Source organism: Diprion similis, chromosome 10 (assembly GCF_021155765.1).
Source record: "Diprion similis isolate iyDipSimi1 chromosome 10, iyDipSimi1.1, whole genome shotgun sequence".
Lineage (NCBI taxonomy): Eukaryota > Metazoa > Arthropoda > Insecta > Hymenoptera > Diprionidae > Diprion > Diprion similis.
This window is the reverse complement of record NC_060114.1, coordinates 19622839-19645493: the sequence shown is the minus strand read 5'-3', so window position 1 is coordinate 19645493 and position 22655 is coordinate 19622839. Positions and strand designations below refer to the sequence as shown.

General features: G+C 44.3%; 2 protein-coding genes across 6 annotated transcripts in view; one reads left to right on the top strand and one right to left on the bottom strand.

Annotated features, from left to right (window-relative positions):
- The window catches only part of LOC124410753 (E3 ubiquitin-protein ligase PDZRN3-B), a 132608-nt gene extending 114284 nt beyond the window's left edge, over window positions 1-18324 (top strand). For 4 of the 5 annotated variants that reach the window (XM_046889349.1, XM_046889350.1, XM_046889348.1 and 1 more), the window contains exons 2-7: window positions 10294-10653; window positions 12444-12614; window positions 13039-13137; window positions 13225-13260; window positions 13348-14598; window positions 15314-18324. In XM_046889349.1, coding sequence (XP_046745305.1) covers window positions 10294-10653; window positions 12444-12614; window positions 13039-13137; window positions 13225-13260; window positions 13348-14598; window positions 15314-15694 — 2298 coding nt within the window. In that variant the 3' untranslated portion in view covers window positions 15695-18324. Of the gene's footprint in view, window positions 1-3094; window positions 3250-10293; window positions 10654-12443; window positions 12615-13038; window positions 13138-13224; window positions 13261-13347; window positions 14599-15313 lie in introns of those variants that run through there. The other variant, XM_046889351.1, reaches the window with a different exon arrangement.
- On the bottom strand, window positions 18135-22043 carry LOC124410755 (OTU domain-containing protein 5-A). Its single transcript, XM_046889353.1, has 12 exons — window positions 21897-22043; window positions 21409-21746; window positions 20703-20794; window positions 20494-20612; window positions 20187-20335; window positions 19961-20116; window positions 19714-19870; window positions 19367-19578; window positions 19160-19279; window positions 18757-18912; window positions 18437-18629; window positions 18135-18323 (listed from the first exon to the last, which is right to left on the bottom strand). Exons 2-12 carry the CDS (start codon window positions 21547-21549, stop codon window positions 18178-18180), a joined length of 1641 nt encoding a protein of 546 aa, XP_046745309.1. The 5' UTR covers window positions 21550-21746; window positions 21897-22043; the 3' UTR covers window positions 18135-18177.
- Between the last annotated feature and the right edge of the window lie 612 nt (window positions 22044-22655).

The following is a 22655-nucleotide window of genomic DNA, read 5'->3' as shown; positions in this document are numbered from 1 at the left end:
GCTTTGAAGTATATTTTAACCACGAAAAGTACGAAGAAGACAGACTTGAAATATTTATCACGATTTCGTGTGTCATTTTTATTAATAATTTTTTTTTTTCCCCCATTACGTATCGTTTTTTATCCTCTTTTCTAGTTAATAGGGGTGGCCGCTCAGTTTGCGGGGGTGAATTCAAATCACGTTTCTCCATTGTTTGAAAATCCCTTCGAAGCGCGCTGAAGGTATAGATTGATAGCTATATATCGGAGGGCAGGAAACGAGCTCAAAACTATAGAACCGTAAAATTTTCCATCAGGAATATTTTTCGTCTCCCGCAACGGTGCAGACAAATCCGTTCTCCACAGTCAGTCTGTATGGTGTCGGGGAACTTGGATTCGCTGCCGGTCCTGCGGTGTTCGATTCGATATCGAAACGGCGCTGCTCAGCAAGGATCCCTCGCGATGCTGCTGGAATCGTTGCTTTCGGGAGCGATAGGCCATTATCTCCCCCCCCGCCGTGCAACCCCCATGGAAACCCATACATGTCTGTTAGCACGGTGAGGGGAAATCTCGGCAAGTTGTTACAAATGAGTTTGAAAACTTATCCGTCGATAACACCGGCAGCCCGTTTAACGCCTTATGGCTGCTAAGACGCGTCGAGCCGTACTTGATAGATTATTGTTCCTAGAGGCGAAAGTCGCAGCTGCGACTGGCTCGTCTTATAGATTCGCTAAATATTGGTTTTTCTTCTTTTCCACTTTTCTTATTCCATATTTCTTTCTCTTTCTCTCTCTCTCTCTCTCTCTCTTTCTCATACTCTCTGTCTCTCTGGTTCTAGTTCTGGTGCTTTTTCATTCTTTATTTTATTCTTACTTTATTCGCCATTTAAGCCTAAGATTTATTATGTGCTTCTATTCCTGATAATGATATAATTTGTTGGGGTCATTAGCCTGCTTGACTTACTTCTGTTTTCTTGTTTTCTTACTTTTGTTATTCTACACTTCATCTTGTAATCTTTGCTTTTTCGTTTTTGCCAAAGGCATGCCATGGCATAATAAATGAATCACCTCTTCCGGTGTGTTTGTTTTTTCTGTTTTTCCTTTTTTTTTTTCCTCACATACTAAATAAATCAATTAACCAACTAAAATCACCGGTATTATTTATTCATAAATGATTATATTATTATCATTTGAGTAATGAAAAGTACTCTCTACTGTTTTTGGAAAGAAGTTTTTTTTTTTTGACAATATGCCTCAATATAATTGCGTCAAGGATACGAAAATCTGCACCTATGAATAACAATAATCTATACTCATACCGTTTTGGGGTGTATAAAAGATACATAATTATTGAGTTTTCTGATCACCTCTTTTTAACCCGGTATTATGCATGTAATATAGGAATCGTATGCTAAAACTTGGAAAGGCTATGATGGCTTGATGTACAGCCATATATACATATACAGACTCTGGCTGAGAGAAACGTTGAACGAGTGTAATTCCCAGGGCCATAAACTTCAAAGCGAGCAAAGAGCAGCTAAAGCTAATGTTTACGGTAGGGAAGTGCAACTGCAAAATTTTTTCCCAAAGGCGAGTAATACCGTGACGTCGCGACGCGACACGATGACGATGCGATTGGTACACACATATATATATATACATGTATATAGGTATATAGATATATACCTAGGTATGCGCCTATACACGTAATTGTCAATTACAGTACGGAATAGTTCCAACGATGTGAGTTTTTCCTTCAAAGGTTGAAATGAGGAAGAAAAAAAAAACGCGCTTAAAGTGGGAAGAGAGAAAAAAAGAAATCTTGCGGTTTAAATTTCCCGCCGAATTCCCGATTCCGTGTGGAAGTAAACAGGGTGGATGCAGACCGCGGTAAGGTAACTTGAAAACTCGATTCCGATTCCAACCACAAATTTCTTTCTGTTTTTTCTTTTTTTTCGAAGCGCGGGGCAGAGGGGGGGGGGGGTGGCCCCTCTTCTCGTTATTCTCTTCTTCAAGTCCTTTTAAACTACTCGAGCACCTTTCAACGCAAGACCAACTGGCCGCGATTCTGTTTGTTGAACGAAACGCGACGTTGATTCGACCGTTCGAAAGTTTTCCCTAGTGCACAAGTGAAAACCAGAATCCTTGTTAGAGTAAACTCTAGTATAATTTACGTTTCCCACTGTGAGGTTTTTTTTCTTTTTCTTTCTTTTTTGTTGGTACTCACTCTTTATCTCCGTCTTTTTACTACCGTTTACCTTACTCTCGCGTTCATCCTCAGCCGCAAATGAATGTTCGGGTTTGGTTGGTACCATTGCTGCAAGCCTCTTGCAGCCCCGCAGGCTGAAACACCATACTCTTTTTACTACGATGCTCTTTTCTACGTATCACTTCGCTCTTCCATGTCTCGTGAAATTTTCAAATCCAACTGTGGATGCTAAGTCTGATTAGAATTTGTCAGAGCAACGTCGATCCAAATACCAGATCATTGCTGATGATCAGTAAAGGAAAGAACCCTAGACATTGTGATACACCCAAAATATTTTGAACTTGATGCTGTGATGAAATTTACTCCGGACGACGCGAAAGTCTTTGGGCATCGATGCATGCACTACTAATACTCCATTAGACCACATGCCGGCCGATATTTATCTCTGATTACAATGAAAGGAGACGTTGATAAAGCGTCGTGCCAACCTGTAGTATAACGACGCCTACAACACAACACGTACATCCCCATAACGTGCAACGTCGTGTCTCCACCACCAGCAGTGGATGGTCTATGGGAAATTGGGAATGCCGAGGAGATAACGAAAGGAAAAAATGTACCCCCAGCGTTATTTATTGGTGGGGTAACGAGAATGAGGCGGGTGGCGGTGCAGCGGCGAGGAAGAGTGGCAAATGGGTTCCGTGTTCATTTCCTATTGCCGTATTTTCCTGATATTGGTACATTAACCCACAACAATGTGGATGACAGTGCGTTGCTATGCGTAGCACGCAACCGTGCTCACATATACCAAACCATCGATCCACACGGGCTTGGCCATGCCGAAGCGGTGAGGATTCGACGGAAAGGAGGCACGGGGTGCAGCCGATGATCGAGGGATGGACAGGAATGAAGAGGACCGGAGGTATTTCATCGCTCCGCCGCTGTCCACCTACCCCCGTGTAATCCACGTCCGTCGTCTCGGCTATCGGACGTTTCAAAATCGATCGCCAACTCAGCCAGCCAACTGATCAGCCCGCTTCTCCAGGGTTAACCGGAATTGATTGTAAGGTGCCATTTGTCCAATTCAGTTACCCGAAACGACCCCCCTTTCTATTCCAATTCATGTAATCAACGTCGCTATTCGGACCCTTTTACCGGCTTAAATTTGTCAACCGACTGGTTCGTCCTCGCTCAGGGTCCTCGTGGTGATCGAAAACTTTTGAAAAGTCGTGGAACTTGATGTGAAACGTCGGATTTTCAAACCCGTTTCGTCAGGTTTTTCACACTTTATGGAACATTGAGTACTGCACTGTAGTGAGAAAAATGGTAGTGTTCAAATTTGATGCAATTGAAGGTTGTGCGCTGGTTTAGAACTGTTTTTGTGGTCCGTTCGGAAATTCGATATATCAGATAACGCTAGATTGATATCAGAATATAGTCTACAAAAGCAGTCCACGCCCCGTTTCCCTTACACTGTCTAACACTAGTCACTGACTGATGATCAGAGACTGGACTCATTATACTTGGGTATCACTTTGGCTAAGATTTCACGAAATTCAGGATATTTCGGAAATGAGAGTTTGCAACAACATAGGAAACCGGACGTGGAATGTTGTCGAAAAGAATTTTTGACCGTGCAGTAAGACGGGGGATATAATTCTCCAAGATTTGGATTCACGTAGCTACCTATACCCACCCTGGAAAAGTTTGTACGACATTTTTTTCTCACTTTTTCCTTCAGGATGACCCTTCTTCTCGGATGTCGACATTAGGGCGCCAATGGAACAGTGACGACATCGTGAGCAGTATTTCGATTTTATTGCCGTCATAGAGGAGCCGAGAACTCGGTGAAGACGTCGCGCGCTGACCCGAAGTCATCGTGCAAAACGTAAAACCTAAAGTTCCGTCGAACTTTCAGGTCGCGGAGACGAAAGTCCTGCGAATTACATTCGACCGGCGATACGTGACGGAGGGTAGAGGAAGGACTCCGGAGGTGGTTTTACGATGTTGACGTTGAAAACACCCTTCCCGTCTCTCACAAACAGTGTCAATCGAGGCCGCCATACCAAAACGTCACATTTCACCTCCTATACCTACATATATATGTATATCATCTACATCCATCGAATTTTTGACAGGCCATTTGTCACTGGAGTAACGGACCGGTTTGTATACCATGCGGTTTGGTTTTATGCGCGGAAGGGAAGTGAGTTGAAAGTCGGGATAAATAGCTTGGGGGGTGGTGGTAGTGGTGGTGGTGGTGGTGGTGGTGGTGAGTGGCTGGTGCAGGTGTATCAGAGGGACAAAAAGAACGAGCTGTGTCCCGCTCTCGGCGAGGTTCACCGGTTAATTGTCAGGCGACCCTCTTATCTCCCCATTCAGCTTCTTCGAGGTCTTCGTATTCCGTGCTTTTTCTTCTTTTTCCGTTCCTTCGCGGCTTTTGTTGTCGACGGAATGCCGTCCGAGGTGGGCTAGTTTGGAAGGAGAACCGCGAGGTTGTATCACCAACGGACCATCAATTAAGGGTTAGAGAAGACCGTGCCAAAACCTGGGACAATAATTTGTCAGCGTCTAATTAAGGGGCGAAGACGACTTGATTAGGACGAGAATACGAAGTCGGGGAATTATACGGGATTTGAACTTGGACGAGAACCGGAAATTCGCAGAACGTTTTTCGTGGTGGGGCAACCGTTGCGGAAAACGCGTTTTTCGCAATTGAGAACTCTGTGATAGTCACACTCGTCGTGAAAATTACACCCTCCTGAGAATCCTTACTCGTTCAGCAGGTACCACCCTGTGGATTTTGAAATTTCCGTTGCTTTGATCCTTTCGTTATTTGATATACTTGCGGTGGGTCGCACCTTGTACGTCATTTCTCACTGAATCTGAGACCAGAGTTCTGAATTTTCGGAGAACCGTCGAAGGCGTGCGAGGATTTCCATTTAAATCTGGTCATAGATTCACTGAGATTCACCCTATTTATACACAGCTTTGAGGTTTGCACAACCTTTCATCGTAAATCACTTTACCTTGTGTCATTCAAATCGTCTGAAGCTAAAATTGAAGTGTTTTAGTTGTTCCGATTCTTCACCGCTGGCTGCAATTCCCACATTCTTCCAGGGTATCATTAGAAAAAGCTTCTCACTCACCCTCGTGGAGGGTTTCAAGTTCCATCACTGCCGTATAGATATATGTATACACAACGTATATGCCTTGAAACTCTGCATTTTAACACATTCCGTTTCACGTTTTACTCCTGGATGATTATTTCTGGGTCCCTGAATTCCTTTTAATCATCGTCAGTGTTGTGCGTTTACTGTATTAACCCGTGAATGGATCTAACAGTAGGGTCTTAAAAACCGTACAAAACTGTCGCTCGCGTACAAATATAAGCCTCGAGTGATTCTCCTTTCCTCTCACATTTTGTCAAGAAAATCATGTAGTCGAATATGAACAAAAAGTATGAAAAAAAAAACAGAATCACTTTGTTGTGTCAGGCAGTTTTGATCGTGTGAAAAATCTTCTCAGTGAATGTAACAAGTCGATGACATGATATCCGAAACGAATCTGATCCGCACTCATTGAAATAATAATTTTTAATCAAAAGTTTGGGAAAAAGTGCCACCCTAGGTAGGAAAAAAAAAGTTAGTAATGAAACTTTCCGAATCTTCTTGAATCGTCGCGTGAAATCCTGTCACGTGTTATACCATGGAGAAGAGCTGCTACACTACAGTTCAAAAAAGAATCTGACGTACCTAAATGCGAGCCCCATTGTCATACTCATTCACTTTGGCTGAAAGGTTGAAAAATTAATACCTCTATCTCTCTCTCTTTCTCTCACTCTCTCAAGCGATGAGCGGAAATTCCGTAGTTGAGATAAACGCAAGCGTGGCCCGGAATTCGCGCGTCGTGCAGAAACTCGCGATCCTGTATGGCTCGTGGTGTTGAGTAATGAGTGAACTTTGAATAAATTTGCATCTTAATTTCGTCAAGGGATTTATGGCTTAATCGTTATTTCAGCAGCTATATAAGTATATGGGGATTTCGCTGCCGAGCAACATGTTTCGAAGGGCTATAAAGTATAAATAGGGTGTTCAAAATTTATGGCTATTATTAATTTTAACCATCCTCGAGTAACAGTAGAAGCTAACCGCTCTTAACTTCTTAAAACTCCTCTCCTCTTTCACCATGTAATAAGTATAGTCCCGAAGCAGCGCGTTCTCGCCGACGCTTTTTCACTCACGATTCACGTGGCCGCGGGATTGGACATAAAAAATCAAAATTAGGGGCTTCTTTTAAACATCATTCTCCATTCATGATTACATTTCTTATTCAAATCTTATTCAGATTTCGTCTACCCTGAGAGTTCTCAGATTGTACCGCAATATAAACTGCGAAGTACGGATTCGTCCCCCTCCCCTTCTCCCTCCCCTTCACTACAGCAGCGGAGGTGATTCAAGGCGGAAATAATAAGGGTGATAAAAAAACGATAATAAATTACCAGGGCGGGAGGGCGCGTTTGAAAAATAACTGATTAGCATCCCTCCTTCAAGGAGCGACTCCTGCAGTCCCGTCGCCGGATTCTTTGCACAAGGAGGGGGTGGTCTTCCTCCACGGACATCGTCATAATCCGAGTTAACTAACGCCAACACGCCGCTGCAGGCAACGTCGAAACTTTTTCCACCCCGCTGCTGCTACACTTTCCGAATTACTTCATCGTGATTGCGTAGCACTCGCCTGTTAATTGTAGAAAGATTAATGATTTTCCGCCCCAGGGAACTACTTAGGGCTCGGCGGCTCGTGGTTAGGGGTGAACGGGTCAAACGCTCTGCTCCTCTTCGACTCCTTTATCCGGTTCCCACAAGTACACACACCTGAACCTCATCATGATGGCGTGATAATCCAGCTTCCGTTGTGTGTTTTCGAAATGCACGCACTTCCGCAGTTCACCCTGAAGAATTTTTTCTCTCTCTCTCTTTTCTCTCTCTCTCTCTCTCTCGGAGCCCCTGCATCTGAAAAACTTGAAGTCGGTTTTTTAGCGCCTGCATATATATATATTATGGTGTCGAGTTGCCGGTTCGGAAAGGAGAATAACGGAACTCGTAAACGGTAATCGGAGGATTTTACAGCCCGAACTAGAGTACATTAGGAAGTGATTTGTGCAGTTGTTACGCCGCGAGGTTTTACGAGAGAATCGTTTCCTTTTTTCGCCACCGTTCTTCCCCTAACGTTTATACACCTTTCGTGCTCGATTCAAGGGTATTTTTAGCGAACGGGCAACGCACTTTATGATCATCATATCCTAGTTATCGGCTAATGTTTGGGAGGCACGGGAGGTATTAAGGACACTACTCGGGTTTCCAACCCTTCGCTCACCCTTCGCCTTAACAGATCATATTTTACGGCGATACGAAATGGCTTCCCACTTGACATACGCCGACGCCACAGCCCGAATTACTCGCGCCGGTGTTGAGTTGCACTTTTGTTAATTGTAGAAAGATTAATGACACTCTTCGTCTACGTATCAGGTGCGGGACACCGGAAGGCCGCGGGAGTGTCAGGGTTAAAGTATCTTGGCCTCGCAGTCCTGATCCTCGAGAAGCTGACACGAATGGCGAGAGAGAGAGGGGGAGGGAGAGAGAAAGTGGTACGAGGGGAGGGCGGGGTGCAGGATGCTTTCCATCTCCTTAATTTTTCAATCGATTCTTCTCTTCGTGTTACGTGTTACCCCGCACTCCGCGTACTTCTTCTTCTTCTTCTTCTTCTTCCGCCCTGATCTTCCCCTTGGCGCTTGGTCTCTGCTCTGCTTCACTCCCCCAGTCGGTGCCCCAGACCAGTCGAGAGCTATTTGGCATAATGCCATTAAGTTGTATTAAAGAGTCCCTTCATCCCCGAGCCACGCCCTTTGCTGACGCGATCCCTGACTCAAAAATTAGAATATCAATTTTTTTCCACCTTCATTTCAAGGACTTGTTTCAACCGCCCGGGGTTCTAAATGCCAACAATATGCAGTCATTATCTGCACCTTGGTAATCCTTGGACCGAATAAAGAAAAAAAAAAGAAACCACTAAAGTCCGTCAGGATATCCAGGAAATATTGTATCACAAGTTTATGTTTCGCAAAAACTTCACCTAGTTATTAATTTGTACAAGAAGATAAACAAATGAGAATGCCTCATTCTTGAACAGATGGTTGCACAAGATGTGCGGAGAACCATAATCAGTATGTAAATACAAGATCCTTTTTACCAAAGCTCGTGGTCCTACTTGATCTGGACGAAGGTATTGGATGATTAATCTGACCAGGTGCAAAATTGAGCAGAAATTGCCAGTTGTTGGATTCTGTAAAAGAATGTATTACCAATTGCTCATTATCAGTAAGCTGAAATCAGTTGCACAAAACCTGAACTCGAAATGATTCACATCACTTGTTATGGCTTATCTGACGTCAGACCTGAAAATTGAGTACATAATTGTTATTTGAATAACGAGATTCTTCTATTATACGTTATCCAAACATAGTAACCTTTCTCTACCGACGTATCGTTGATACCCAAACGCTTATCCTCGCTCATCCCATTTCCTCTCTATGAACATTTTTTCAGCCCCTAAAATATCGGGGGCTGTAGTTGGTATACGGTAGTTCACCAGACGATAGAAATACAGGGGCGGCTGGCGTGTAGATGGGAAAAGAAACAAGGGTGGATACGAGGGTGTAATAATCTCAGCTTCATTCGTCGGATCTCTCCCGCAGCGTAGAGCACAGCTACCCTGAGCGTCGATATCATAATAAAGAAATAAACCTCGACGACGGGGTGGGTTCGTGGGAGTCGAAATGGGCCAAGTTAGGAGCGAGGAAGGGTAGAAACGGGCCAGCGGGAGTGGAAAGAGACTCTTGGAAGGTTGGATGGAAGAAGGCTTACCGATAAGACTCGCCGGTTGCGTTTTGCCCGGTAATGGCGACGCTATCAGTCCACAGACTTCCAGTTCCGCGCCTGAAGGTGGTCGTCCTCCTCCCCTTACTCCTCGCTCTTATTTCACCCTTCGCGAGAACGCGTCCTTGCTCTCAGCGTTGATAAACGAACACAGGAAGAACTTTTCCACCGGGTGGATGAGCGCCATGGTTTGTCACCCGTGCACCAACCAACCAACCAACCAACCCCTGGAATAATAATTTCGGAACGACGACGAGGTTGTATTTGACTAGCTTCTGTATCTCGATCCACTTCTCGTCATCAACAAACGATGTTTAAACGCTCCTCTCGACCCACCATCCTTAACGTACCCCTGGCAAACAGGGGCGCCTGAAGCAAAATCGTTTTCATCCCTGCTGAGATGCCTCGGATTATTTGGATCGGATTCTTCCCGGTCCAGGACTCCATCATTTAGCTTCAGGGCTGATTAATCCTCTGTCTTCCCGCGAACGGTTTACCGAACCCACAGACTACAGAGACCGGGGGAAAAAGATTAATGAATGAATACTTTGCTTCCTCGGGGCAGAAGAGATGGAGATGGAAAAAAAGACGACGAAACCGTAGAACCGAAAAACAACGACACTAACCCAAATATTTTCTCATTTTCCACTGTTATTCGTAACGATGTCGGGACGCAGTCACTTTTCCCATCGGAACACCCTGTGAGCTGATTTCGTCAAACGGCGGTGTTCCTGTAGCGAAAGATTGAGTGTTTATCTGATCTCAGTCTTATCAGCAGTTACCTCGAACAAGTTGCCGGTATTCGCTTATCTCCATTGCCCCTACACGCGGGTTTATTTTCTTTTGGTCCTCACCCTCCCCTTCCCCCTTCTTTTTGTTTTGTTTTACCTTGTCTCCATCTTCTCTTCTATTTTTCTTGAACGGCTTTTCAGGAGTGACGAAACTGCTGCATAATTTATACCGTAGTGTCGTCGACACGTGGCTTCGCTCTTTGATAGAGGCATCGGCAACCATACACGCCGACCTTCGTAGTGAAAAACAAATCAATCAAACGATTTGCCTACTGGCCTCGTTTATCGTCCGTCAATAAAACGCCGGCGACTATAAAATGAAAGGTTCATCGCACTGTTGACATCGTCGTAACTCGATGTGTTATTAATTTTTGATTTCAGGTCAACGGAAAGGACGTTTCCAACTCGAGCCACGAGGACGCGGTTCGGTGCTTCGAGTCTGCCCAGGAACCCATTATCGTCGAAGTCCTGCGGCGGCAGCCGGGTCATCAGATGGTTCACCAGCAGTCCGGAAAGGACGGTGGTGCTGACAGAGCGACAAGCCAGGACAATAAACTGGAGAAGGACGACGAGGACACCGTCAAGGAAATCAATTCGGCGAGCAGCCCGCTCGTGTCGACCGCCGTCCAGACCGACTGGGCTGGCCTCATCGAAGAGGAACTGATCCTGGATCCACTGAACATCGAGGAGCAGCCGAACGACAGTTTCGAAGATTATTTACCCCAGCACATAAACTTCGAGGTAAGCATTGAAGGGATGAACGAAACGTGCTTCACCGAATTGCCCCGAGTCCTAAGCCCAGCGTAGTTCCTTGCCACTTTGGTCGGAGTGCTTTCTTGATGGATGCCGGGCTCCTGACGGGGCGACTCAGCGGCCTAATGAGTAACCTGATCGCTCTAATTAAGCCGTATCAGGGAAATCAGGCAAATAAGGACCCCGCAGCTTCTGTTCTACTTTGTCGATCCGCCTCGGCGACAGTTGCTCGGATCAATTTGCACCCCCTCTGCTCCCCCCTCTCCATGGAACTCCGAAGACGCTCCGTCAGCACCGATTTAATGCTCGTGTTTCGGCCTGGCATGCCACTCCATTATGCAGTTCGTGACTCAGATACGGAAGAATGCGTATCGCGTGACTCTTTAACCAGAAACCATTGGCGACAATAATCTCGGGTCAGTGTCAGGCTCCGTGCCAAGCTTCGGTCGCGTACGTCCGCGTCTTCTTCGAGACGATGATGAAGAACCCGGTACGTCAATGAGCGGTGATTGATAGCTTGGAACGGAGGATTTAACCACGCACTTTTTATCATCGTGCATTTTATTCGGGGTAGAGGATATTTTAAGCGATACTACCCAGCGTTTACTTCTGAAAATGAGATTATCGGCCTTACCTCGAATTCATATTATATATTACAGTAATGCTCGAGATAAGGAGGACGAAATAAAGTAGTGTGTGGCATTGAGTTTATCCCTTTTTTCTTCTCTCTTTTTCTGTACTTATTTATCTCTTTTTTTTCTGTCTGTCAGGGCACAAAGCCTTCGTTTGCATTGCGGGTCTGCTTCAGCTCTTCGCTTCGATAAAGGCTGTATACTAAAGCCAGAAGGCTGCAATAACGAGGAATTGAAAACGGTCTAAAGGGGTCAGTGTTCTCGGATCGACATTGACTGCTGCGCTCTTTTGTTTTTAGAATTCGAAAAATGCAACGCTTCACTTTACCTCCGCTATACCATTATAGGTATGTATGTACATACATACATGCTCGTACGACAATGTCCCGTGTGACTCATTGTTACTGGAATGCAGGAACGTGTATCCACGGCTACCTTCACACGCGTACCGGGTGTACAGAGTCCAGTATCTAAAAACAATTGCCAAACGTGGACTTTCCTTCGATATACTATACCCCATGAAGTGATACTAGGCGTTTTCCGGAAGGCCGCGGGAACAGGTTGAAGAATGGAATATAGACCAACATTTGAATTTCAAATTGTTGATGCAATTTATCCTTTCACTCCTCGATTTTCTCCGTTTCTTTCTTTTTTCACTCTCTCGCCCCCCTTTTTGTCTAACGGAATAGCCAGCCATTGTACACGAAGGTACCCGACTAATTGCTTTTCAAACAGCTACTGCAGACCAACTCTGCAGTCGCCCAGCTCCCCTGTCGCTCTTGTCGAATACGTGCACGTCTGTGTGCGTGTGTTTACTTGTTGAGCCATCGCATTGGAGACCCTCTTCTCGTCGTATGCGATGAAAAGGGGATTAGAATCGATTGGGTATCGATTTTGTACCGGCAGTGTTTATTTCCGAGAGTTTCTGGCGAATTTCGGAAGCTGAATTGACAGTCTTGAACTTTTGTGCCAAGCGAAATCACAGCCGAACTATTTCAGTGCTGAAATTTGGTACTTCAGTGAATCTGATGAATCGCTTTTGTACCGCGTATTCTAAAAACAGATCACACCTATTTAGATATAGTATTGCAACGTGTAATCGTGCGAATCTGACACAACTGCTAACATGTGTGTATCATTTCGCAGGAAGTGACGTTACGGAAGAGCGGAAGCGCTGAGAAACTTGGTCTGACAGTGTGCTACAGTTCCGGTTCTGGTAGCGAAGACGCTGACACTGAGGTCTACATCTCGGAAATAGTTCCTGAAAGTCTCGCCGCACGGGACGGACGACTCCGAGAGGGTGATCAGATCCTACGGGTAAGTGAAGCTCCATCACTGTTGCCTTGCGATTCAGCAAATGAAGCTGCAAGGGAAGCGGCAAAGGACCCGACCAGCACACTTTGCTCCCTGGCTCTGGCTCAAATCCCCGTCTCGCGTAATCTTGTTAGGGAGATTATAATTACGAACAAAGTGGTTTGCACGGTTGGGCTTGGCGTGAGAGAGACCCCCATGACTATGGAAGAAGGATTTGTCGCGTCTGCCACCCTCCGTTCTACCTCTCTTCTTCTCTCTCTCTCGCTCTCTATCTATTTATATCTCTTACTCTCTGCCCCTTCTCATTCCCAACCCATTTTGGGATATTGTGATGTGCGCCTTCATTCATCCAGCCGGAGGCCTCATCTCCAAAATCTCAATCTCTCTCCATCGCTTTATCGCTCATCAAACACTCTCCAAATTTCAGGTGAATGGTCGAGACGTCGCAAACAAGGAACAAACCGAGTGTCTATTCGCCGAAACTAAGAACGCCGTCACTCTGTTGGTCAGCCGCTGTTTCTATCAGGTATGAAAACAGCTCATATGCTCCAATTCATCAGTGTCATCGTCACGTACGATTTTTCATAAAACCATATCAACTTTCTCGTTTCAGGATGACGAATACGATGAGCATCGCTTGTACCAGCACGTAAGTCACTTTAACCTTTGCAACCTTGTAACCCTTTCCTCAAGGAAACACACCCTCTCACGATCGATCGAACACCTTTCTTCACAGGACTCACCGTCCAGTTCGCCGGACAACAACCCGGCGTACCAAAACAGCATGATAGAGCAGCTTATCAGGCAGCAACAGGAGTCCGAGGACCCGACGAAAGACACTGAGACGAAGACTCTGACCTCTGGAAAAGCCGCGCTACCACCGCCACCAGTTCCGTCTCATACGGCTCAACAACTGCAGATGAACAACTCGCAGTCGGACGAGCGGAAACAGTGGATGCAAGACGCGCTCAAGGATTGTTCGAAGAAGATGGAAGTGCTCAACCTCAGGGCTCAGCAGCCTGGACCTCCAGTGCCCCCCATCAGATTGATGGAGGCTTACACGAGTCACGTTTGGAGCGATACGGAGCACATCTACGAGACGATACCAGAGTCGGACAGCGAGCCCATATACTCGTCGCCTTACGAGCATCATCACTGGGTTCAGACCCAGCAGAGCGTGGGCGTGAATAACCGCTCGCAGACGGCGGGCCAGACAAAGCCGTGGAACTCGTCATCGAAGAGTAACAGTTCCGGTGAGGAAAAGGAGAGCTCGAGTGCTTACAACACCGGGGAATCTTGCCACAGTAATCCTCTAACCTTGGAGCTCCATCAGGGAGAAAAGGAGCACCATAAAAGCACCCTGATCCTCTGTCCACCGCAACAAAAGGGCCTGCAACAGTCGAAGACCAGCCCGATGATCAACGCAGCTACGAATCCAACCGTGACACCGGTCACGGGATGTTCCTGCCCATTATCCTCCTCACAACACGCGGGAAAACAGTCCAAGACTCAACCTTCTTCGAGGAAGAGCAGCCACCAGTCACAGAGGGAGCACAGATCGGATGTTACCAACGCCAGCACTCTTCCGGCCGACACGATGTACACCAACGCTGCTAACCTTCAGCAGACCATATTGCTCCAGCAGGAGCTGTTTAAACAGGCTCTTATGACCCGTCAGACATCCCCGGGTCATTGCCAGATCCGGGAAGGGGGCGCGAGGAAGTCGAAATCCCACGGAAACTTTCAAGCTCCAAATCTCACGCGGTATCAATTCGTTGGTAGCCAACAGGTCTGCACATCAACGTGGGTCCCGCCTGAGGATAAATGCGAAGTGCAAATGGAGTGGAAGGTTAAGAGGCGGCCTGACGGCACCAGGTACATCGCTAGGAGACCTGTTAGGAACAGGATACTGAGGAATAGGGCCATCAAGATATCGGAGGAACGCGCTGGGCACACAACGGAGGATGACACCATGTCGGAGATGAAGGTATGACGTTGGGCAACTTTAAGGTCAATATTTGCGGCTTTGGCAGATTTTTTTGTAAACTCTGCTCGGCGGATGAAATTGAAAAATAAAACAATCGTTTTAGGGTGATGAGTGAAAATAATGCGGTCAGCTTAATCGCGTAATCGGATTAACTTGGGTTTTCGACTTTTTGATCCCGAACCGCATGTATAACCACATTTTGTTTAGAGACGAAAAAATGAAAGAACTTTTTGATGAATATTCTCACTCGTCACGTTACCGCGATAATTAATTAAACTCAGCCTCGTGTTCCTAACAAAGTAAAAAAAGAATGATAACCATAATAATTCACGGGTTAAAACCGGACATCATCTGGCAACCCTAATCTTTCCGTACAAAAGAAGCTCGAATTAAACGGATCCCCTTTCCGCCGCTGCTGCTGTCGTACCGTCGACATTAATATTCGCATTTGTTTTCTCGTTTTTACACCTTCGCTTTAGTTCCCCTCATTAATCATCAGGTGTTTGGCTATCTTTATTGTTTCTCGCGGTATCACCTTCCCGTCAAACTGCGAATTTTCACTTTACCGAAGCTGTGCGATGTATTCACCCTGAATAAATAGCATAGGTGGATAAAAGTGAAAAAAACAAAACGCAGTAATTATCAAGTGTTTCGAATAAATATACAAATAAATGAACGTTATATCACGTTCACCCCTTTTTTGTCTTATACGCAGGTTGGAAAATACTGGAGTAAAGAGGAGCGCAAGAGGCAACTGGAACGGGCTCGAGAGAGAAAACAGCGTCACCAAGAACTGCAACTGCAGCAGCAACAGCAGCTGCAACAGCAACAGCAGCAACAACAACAGCAGCAACAAATTCTTCCCCAGTCACAGTCGAACGATTTAACGATAGGCGACTACAACGACGATAAGATAATGAAGAAACCGCTCAATATCGTCGAGTTAAGCCAGAAAAAAATGGCCCGCAAAAAAACTACGATAGATGACTTTACGACGGTGCAAGAGATGCTGGTGCACGGGAACCGGGTTGGCGGTGGTTCTGGCCCAGGTACGGGTGGCAAATTGATGGGTCTTCTCTCCGTTACTACAGTTTAAAACAACTATCGATAATCGTACGCAACGTGGTACAGAGACAAGGACGGAGAAATGAGCAGGCAATCATATCGGTAAATTTCCTGCAAGGTCGATGACGGAGGAGCCGCCATTTACAAAACGGCCTCGTTACTACGCGAGGCAACATCAAGCAGAGGCAGCATTTGCCGAATCGGACAAAACTCTCATAAAGTCGCAGCTTTACCTCCAGTGTGCATCTCCTGGGCCACTGTTTTTATTATTATAGGCGCTACGTCGCCCAGCCAGTGGTCACTTTCGTACCTAAAGGTTACGGTGGCTGTGCCTTTTTCGATACGATCAACCAGTAAATAAGTCATACTATATAGTCATTACTCTGCAAGCGTTATGTATGTACGTGTATATCCGTAGAGATGTTGTTATTATGCATATACCTATTATGTATATCACGCAGTTTATTCCATAGCGTAGAGAACAGCATGTCTGACTAACGGAACGCAAATTCGATCGGGTATCAAAGATGGCGCCGTGATCTATCGGCGGCCTCGGAGTTTTCTTCGCTAATCAGAATAGTTTAGCTGCCCGATAGGGGGAAACTTGAACGTCTCCCAATCGTGCCAGCTCCGGAAAGTTTACACGAACTTGAATTTCGCCAAACCTCAGCAGCGTTCAGTAGAACACAGGAGCTCAATTCGCCAGTTGGGCGCATCCTTCATTTTTTCATACTCCTTTAAACTACCAAACTCTGTTTGAGTTCAGAAAATGATCAGATAATCCACTTCAGTAAAAAATGGATAAGTAAAAGACGAAATATCAGTGATATGAACTGATTTAAAAATGCGAAGTTATACATCATATCGATTGAAGTTGATTAGGTGAACAAATAATACAGAGAAAATCAAACTAACCGATCTTGGAGTGACGCGTTCCAAGTATAACTAGATGTAAAAATAATCTAACCGAAAATTTTGTAATATTTGTAAACTAAATAACGGTATAGCAAATCGAATAAGACAAAACTGCGCGTTAATTGGCGTAAATTAATATGATATCGACTATACGTACACATAGCTTGGCTGCAAATGTTATTATTTATCCTTATGTGCTTCTGAGAAAACAAAACAAAGAGAAAAAAAATCCGAGTAAATAGTAATACTTCTCGTAGAAATAATTAGCACATATTAAAAGCCACGATACCTAAGTTGTAAATATTTATAATATTGTACGTAACTAGGCTGTTTTACAAGAATAAAATAATATGTTATGAGATGAAAAAAATCGCCGCCTATAGAAGTCTGTAGATATGTATAATAAACGTAAACAAGCTATTACGTAATGTATTAAATAATAATAGCAGCCATCGTCATTGCTTTGCGAATAAAATAAAAACAAAAAATATCAATATCTGCGGTTAAAAAAGCACGTCAAACCTTTTCAGTATCCACAGTTACATGGCTTCATAAAAGTTATTCACCCTCTATCGATTATCGTTATCTTCGACACGTCTGTGGTCAAAAATATGGAGCGACAAAGGAAAGGGAGGACGAATTGATCGATTCACGTTACAGTGATCGGTAATCCAATAACAATAATACATAGGTACAGTGGAACTTTGTTGTGGGAGAGGAAACTCATCGCTGCGCGAGACAACAGCCGTATCTCTCTACCAAACGTGGAAATATTTGTGTTAGGAGTAAAATGAACAGTATCAGTGGGACCGTCCTAAGGAAAAGTCGGCCGATGGCGTACCTACAACGAAATTCCGCCGTACGTTGAAAAGGCCTAAGCGTGCAAACACATTGTTGTCCAATGCTGTATGTGAAACATTAATGTAGAAATAAAGTGTCTATAATGTAGCGTAAACTAAAGCGTAAATAACTGTGTACTCGTACGTCCGTGTAATTTATTCAATTATAGGCTCTAGTACAGTTCGTCAATTGCGTGCCTAACATTTTGATAGGGAATGGGGAATTAACGTTTCAATAATTTCATAATCGTTTTACAAAAAATTCTTTGTTAAATTTGCAGTGTTGAAAAATGTTTTTTCTCAAGTGATTTATTTTTTTGTTACAAATGATGCAACCAAGTCTCTCGTTTAAAGCATTTCGCCTACAATTATATTATATAAAGAAAATAAAGATGAAATAAACTATTACGAATATTTAAAGAAATAAATAGCGAAGGTCTATCTAGCCTGTGATTCAGGCTACGTGCCTTGTTTTATACTAGAATAATATAATCTAAAGGCAAATAATTAAGGTGTGACGAGAGAGTGCGTTCACACGATACACCGTGTCGAAACCGGAATACCTTTGAAATCATATTTTCATTCGGAGATTTTCATTCAGAGGTGTACAAAACAGGTGGTCATGGCAATTAGCATCACGCGGGAAAGTGACGCAACTCTCTCTCACTCTCTCTCTCTTTCTCTCAGTTTCAACTTTCTTGATCTGCCTGATTATTATTCGTATTTAATTTGAAAAACAGCCGATTTTTTTTTTATCAAATTAACTATTGTTCGAGTCAACCACGACGTTCCCATCATTTCCCGAACCCGGCTGTACCCGCGACTGCTTTAAGCTGTCCAGATATTCTTGCTGCGAAGTCGCAAGAACTTGGGATAGAATGTCACTGTCTTCCCAGTCAGTCAAACCTGTGGAAGATCAATCGGTACAGACTCTCGCTCTATTCTTCCGGTATTTTAGCTTCTATAAACCCGGTTATTCATATTAGTTAAATTTCTATTTAACCAATGAATTTACTCACCAAAAACTTCAGGGGGGAGGCGATTGAACAGCGATATGTCAGGGGATGCGTGCGACTCCTTACTGCTTCCTGGGACGGGTTCTTGGGGCGGTGGTGCGACGCTAAAATCGGACGACAGGTGAGGCACACCTGGTCCCTGGGTAGATTGATGCTGCGGAGAACGCTTGCTGCTGTACCTTATCGAGTCACTAACCTGAGAGGAAAAATTTTGTAAGAAATCTTTCATGTTTCACTACTGCAGAGCAAAGGTAGCTCATTATCGCGGTTTCTGGGTTAGAAAAGACCTGCTCTCCTGCTAAAAGTTAGTCACACTAGCTCACCTTGGGTGAATTTCGGACAGAATCCTGGCTAGCTTGAGTCGTTGTTGGGGAGGATGTTAGCCCACGCGTTTGTCCACGACCACCATGAGGGTGAAAGTGGTTGTGGCTATGCTGGGCACTGGTGACTGTGCTGGTGCTGCTGCTGCTAGCTGACCGCTTAAACAAAAAGTCAAGCTACTAAGCTGAGAGGAACCGATGACAATGCGGGCTATGTCAGGTAAGCGGAGAGCACTCGAGTAAAAAAAAAACACCAGAATAAAGAAACGAGTAGATGCGTGTAAAATAGTATTTGTTACTGCGCCGCTTGATGGTAAGTAGTTTAAATTGATTCGACGTTTAGTAGAGGTAGATTACCGTTAATCAAGGTGATGCAATGATGGTCACCTGACGGCATCATACTTACAGCTTTACGCATTTCATTGTCACGTAACCACTGCAAGTAACTTTCTCTCGCGACTTGTTCTTCGATTGCTTCATTGGTAGCTTCCCAATCGGTGGCTTTTATCTTGTCTTCAAGCATGGTCTGTGTTGCCGAGAGAGAAGGATGGATTAGTCATAATTGCACGAAATAATGATCGATAAATCAAATGACGAATGTAGAATTCCTGACCTGTTCAATATGCAATTCTTCGCTCTGTCGAACCGCGTCAGAGACGAGGGCACGATCCGCCGCGCCGGGATTGTACGAAGGCAAACCTAATCCGACGCCGATTGTCGCTTTATAGGGATTCACGATACTGTTGTAGTGACTGCCGCGTTGATACGACAACCGAATCGGTTCGTTGTCGCTTTTGTGTACCCCGTGAAAAATGTTGATCGGTTCTTTAGTGTTTCATGAAAGCAAAAGAGAGAAACGTCTTTGTCAATTGTATTCAACAGTATTTTCATGTTTTCGTATGGTAGAGAAGACATAGCTTCTGCCAAAAAGTTTTTCGTAAACATCATCAAACGGTTTACCTGTTCCATAGCAAAATAGCTCAACGCTACGATTGTACATCTCTGACATAGCCTGCATCTCTATATGATTACCATGGACATATTCTTGTCGTTTTCTATCCACGTAGGTAGAAAAATCTTCGGCGACAAAGTGGGAAAAAAACTCCTGATTGGCAGCCTAAAAATAAAATGATCCTTCGGTATAGTAAATATCGTTGGTATCGAATTCTTCGTATGAAGAAGCTCGAAATCACTGTGTAATACTCACAATGTAATCCATACAATGCTTTCGCACAACACTGTGCATCTCTTGATCACCGTAAACCTGGTCGGCGACGGCTCTAAAAAGACACGCTCCGTCTTCTCCCATTTTCTTGACCACGAACCCCATCTTCCGCATCCGTTTTTCAAACCATCGGTCACGCTGAAAATTCATTGTAAATAGAACCAGCAAGTAATTATTTTTTATTCTTTTAATAACAGCTAACGCTTACCTCTTGCCATTCCGCAATGGTCAGATTGTTTCCAGTGCGACCTGTGTACTCATCTCCACTGTTGTAGCCGTTTGCTAATTCTGGCTCAAGGCTAGGAGCACCAGCTACTATTGCCATACGATTGTTTCCAATAACATTAGCATCTGTACCTGAAAGAGTGACGAAAATTAGACTACTAGTTGTTGGTTTCTGGGATTATAGATTTAGGTAAGTGATAAATTCGGGAATATGAATAGTACTATTGTAAAAAAAAAAAATCACAATTGAATACTTCATTACAACTAAGAATTCATTGAGCAATTCATACCTTGTAGTCCACTGCACGATGCTGTTGGCGGAGTCGCTTGCCTTTCCCGCTCTCTTTCTCTCTCCCGGCCCCTGTCTCGTTCTCTTTCACGTTTAGAACGGGACGTTCTGCCAATACAGCTGCTGTAGAATGACAAAGAGATTATAAAGATGATTTGGAAGGTGAGAAACGAACCATCTACTTTGTCTTTACATGAGAAAATTAAATACCTGTGAGGACTCGCGCGTTGGCGATGACGTTTCCCATGGCTCGATCCACTGGCCTCCTCAAAGTGTTTTTCTTCCCGGCGATCAACGCTAGTCTGTAACGAGAGATCGATTACAAGAACAAGTTTACATTAAGAAAATCAAAAATTTGAAACACAGTGAATTGAAAAGTTAAGGACTAACAAGTATCTTCAGATGAAATAGCTAGGAAATGTTAGCAACAGACTGTGGAAAGCAGAGCTTAGATTTCATCATAGTGTTTCAGCTATCGATAAAGAGGATTCCTTCTCCTAGGCTAGCACGTTTGCTGATGATCTATCAATCGGTACAAAGCGATTTACCAGTAAAACAATCATCTAAACTCTAGATAAATAGGATAGATAACAGATAAACCATTCATCCAAATGGTAAATATAGATGACGTGAGGAACAAAAGAAACGTTGTTCAGAGGTCGGTTATTGGCGAAACATTACAATATTGCGAATACGAATACAGCAAAATTGCACAATCTGCAATTACCAAATAATACAGATGTTAAATCTGCGTGCAAAAATATTAATTTTGAATTTTAGACCAGTCGTCACACGTCATGGATTACCATGAACAACCAGTGCTGGACGTGAAATTTTTCCGATTCTTCTCTCTCAGCCTTCGAACGTGGTTATGAGGAATGCGACGATTCAGGCCATAAATCGTCTCCTTAATTACCTGATAAGAACTGTTGGACTGCAAGGCAATAGGACCAGCGCCATGCTCGACCTGAACCCCGTGTACATCAACCTCGGCTCCGTTGCCAGGCTCGCGTCTGTCCTTCGTTCCGTTGGGTTTCTTTTTTGCCAAAATCGTCATGATGGACGGCCGCGGTTGCGACGGAGGAACGAAACGGAGAAATATTCTGCTTGCGATAAGGAATAGGAGTAACTCAACTCGATCCGCAGGCTCACCGCCTCGTCGAATCTCCAAATGGCAGTTTATTGCTGAGGCAAAAATACGCGAAGGTCATACCTACCGACCGAATCGCGAAACGAAATCACGACTCCACAGCACTAGGCACGAGCATTAATTACTTTTTATTGAAATACATGCAGACATAGATATAATACGCAGCACTCGGAGGGCGACGACGATTTTTTCCTCGATTCGGGGAATCGCGTTATATAATTGGGGGAAATTAGACGCTTATCGACAGTCTGCACCGACGTGATTTGTCGTCAGCACTTCATTCTATTTCCAAACTTTGACTGTTCTAACCCCGTTATGTGTTGATTGTGATATTAATATGCACTGTTGTTACAAATGCTTTGTGTGGCCGCCATATTTGCACTATCAGTAGCAGCAGCACAAGGACCATGGATTACGGAAAATGGCAGACACTGGTTTGATTCGGAAGATGACGACGCTGCTTACCGTCTTCAGGCCTCCACCAATAGATGTCACTGGTAGTTTGATTCTATACCTTCTATACGAAATCACGAGACTGCATTATCGACAGAGATATATGATATTTGTATGTAACATACATACATACGTATCAAGGGGGGCCGTCAGGTAACTTTTCACATTTCCCACCATCCAAGCATTCTGATTGGTTGACTAAACTTTGCAAACTAATCAGAATGCTTAGATGGTGGGAAATGTGAGAATGTTAAATGTGAAACGTTACATGATAGCCCTCCTGCACTCGCGACTTCGCAGTTCGACTTCCTATCCATGCACTGACCAATTCAAGACTTATTTGCCTGCAGCCAAAACCTGATCCGAGCATTTCGTTACACTGATATATTGAAGTTAATTAATTTCTGCAAAATGATCCTTACGATTGCAGGCAAACACGCCATGCCGGTCAAAAGTTTGATAAATCAGTGAGCCTTGCGGTCGGTACATCCGGGTGGAGATTATACCGACATGCAATAGACCGTGGGCAGTAGCCACATCTAGTGCCGAATCACCCATTC

Coding starts and splice junctions, on each gene's coding strand:
- LOC124410755 (XM_046889353.1), bottom strand. CDS start 21,549: ATGACGATTTTGGCAAAAAAGAAACCCAACGGAACGAAGGACAGACGC. Junction 20,613..20,702: donor CAACGCGCGAGTCCTCACAG/GTATTTAATTTT, acceptor ATTCTACAGCAG/CTGTATTGGCAGAACGTCCC. Junction 18,324..18,436: donor CCTCCCCCCTGAAGTTTTTG/GTGAGTAAATTC, acceptor GATCTTCCACAG/GTTTGACTGACTGGGAAGAC.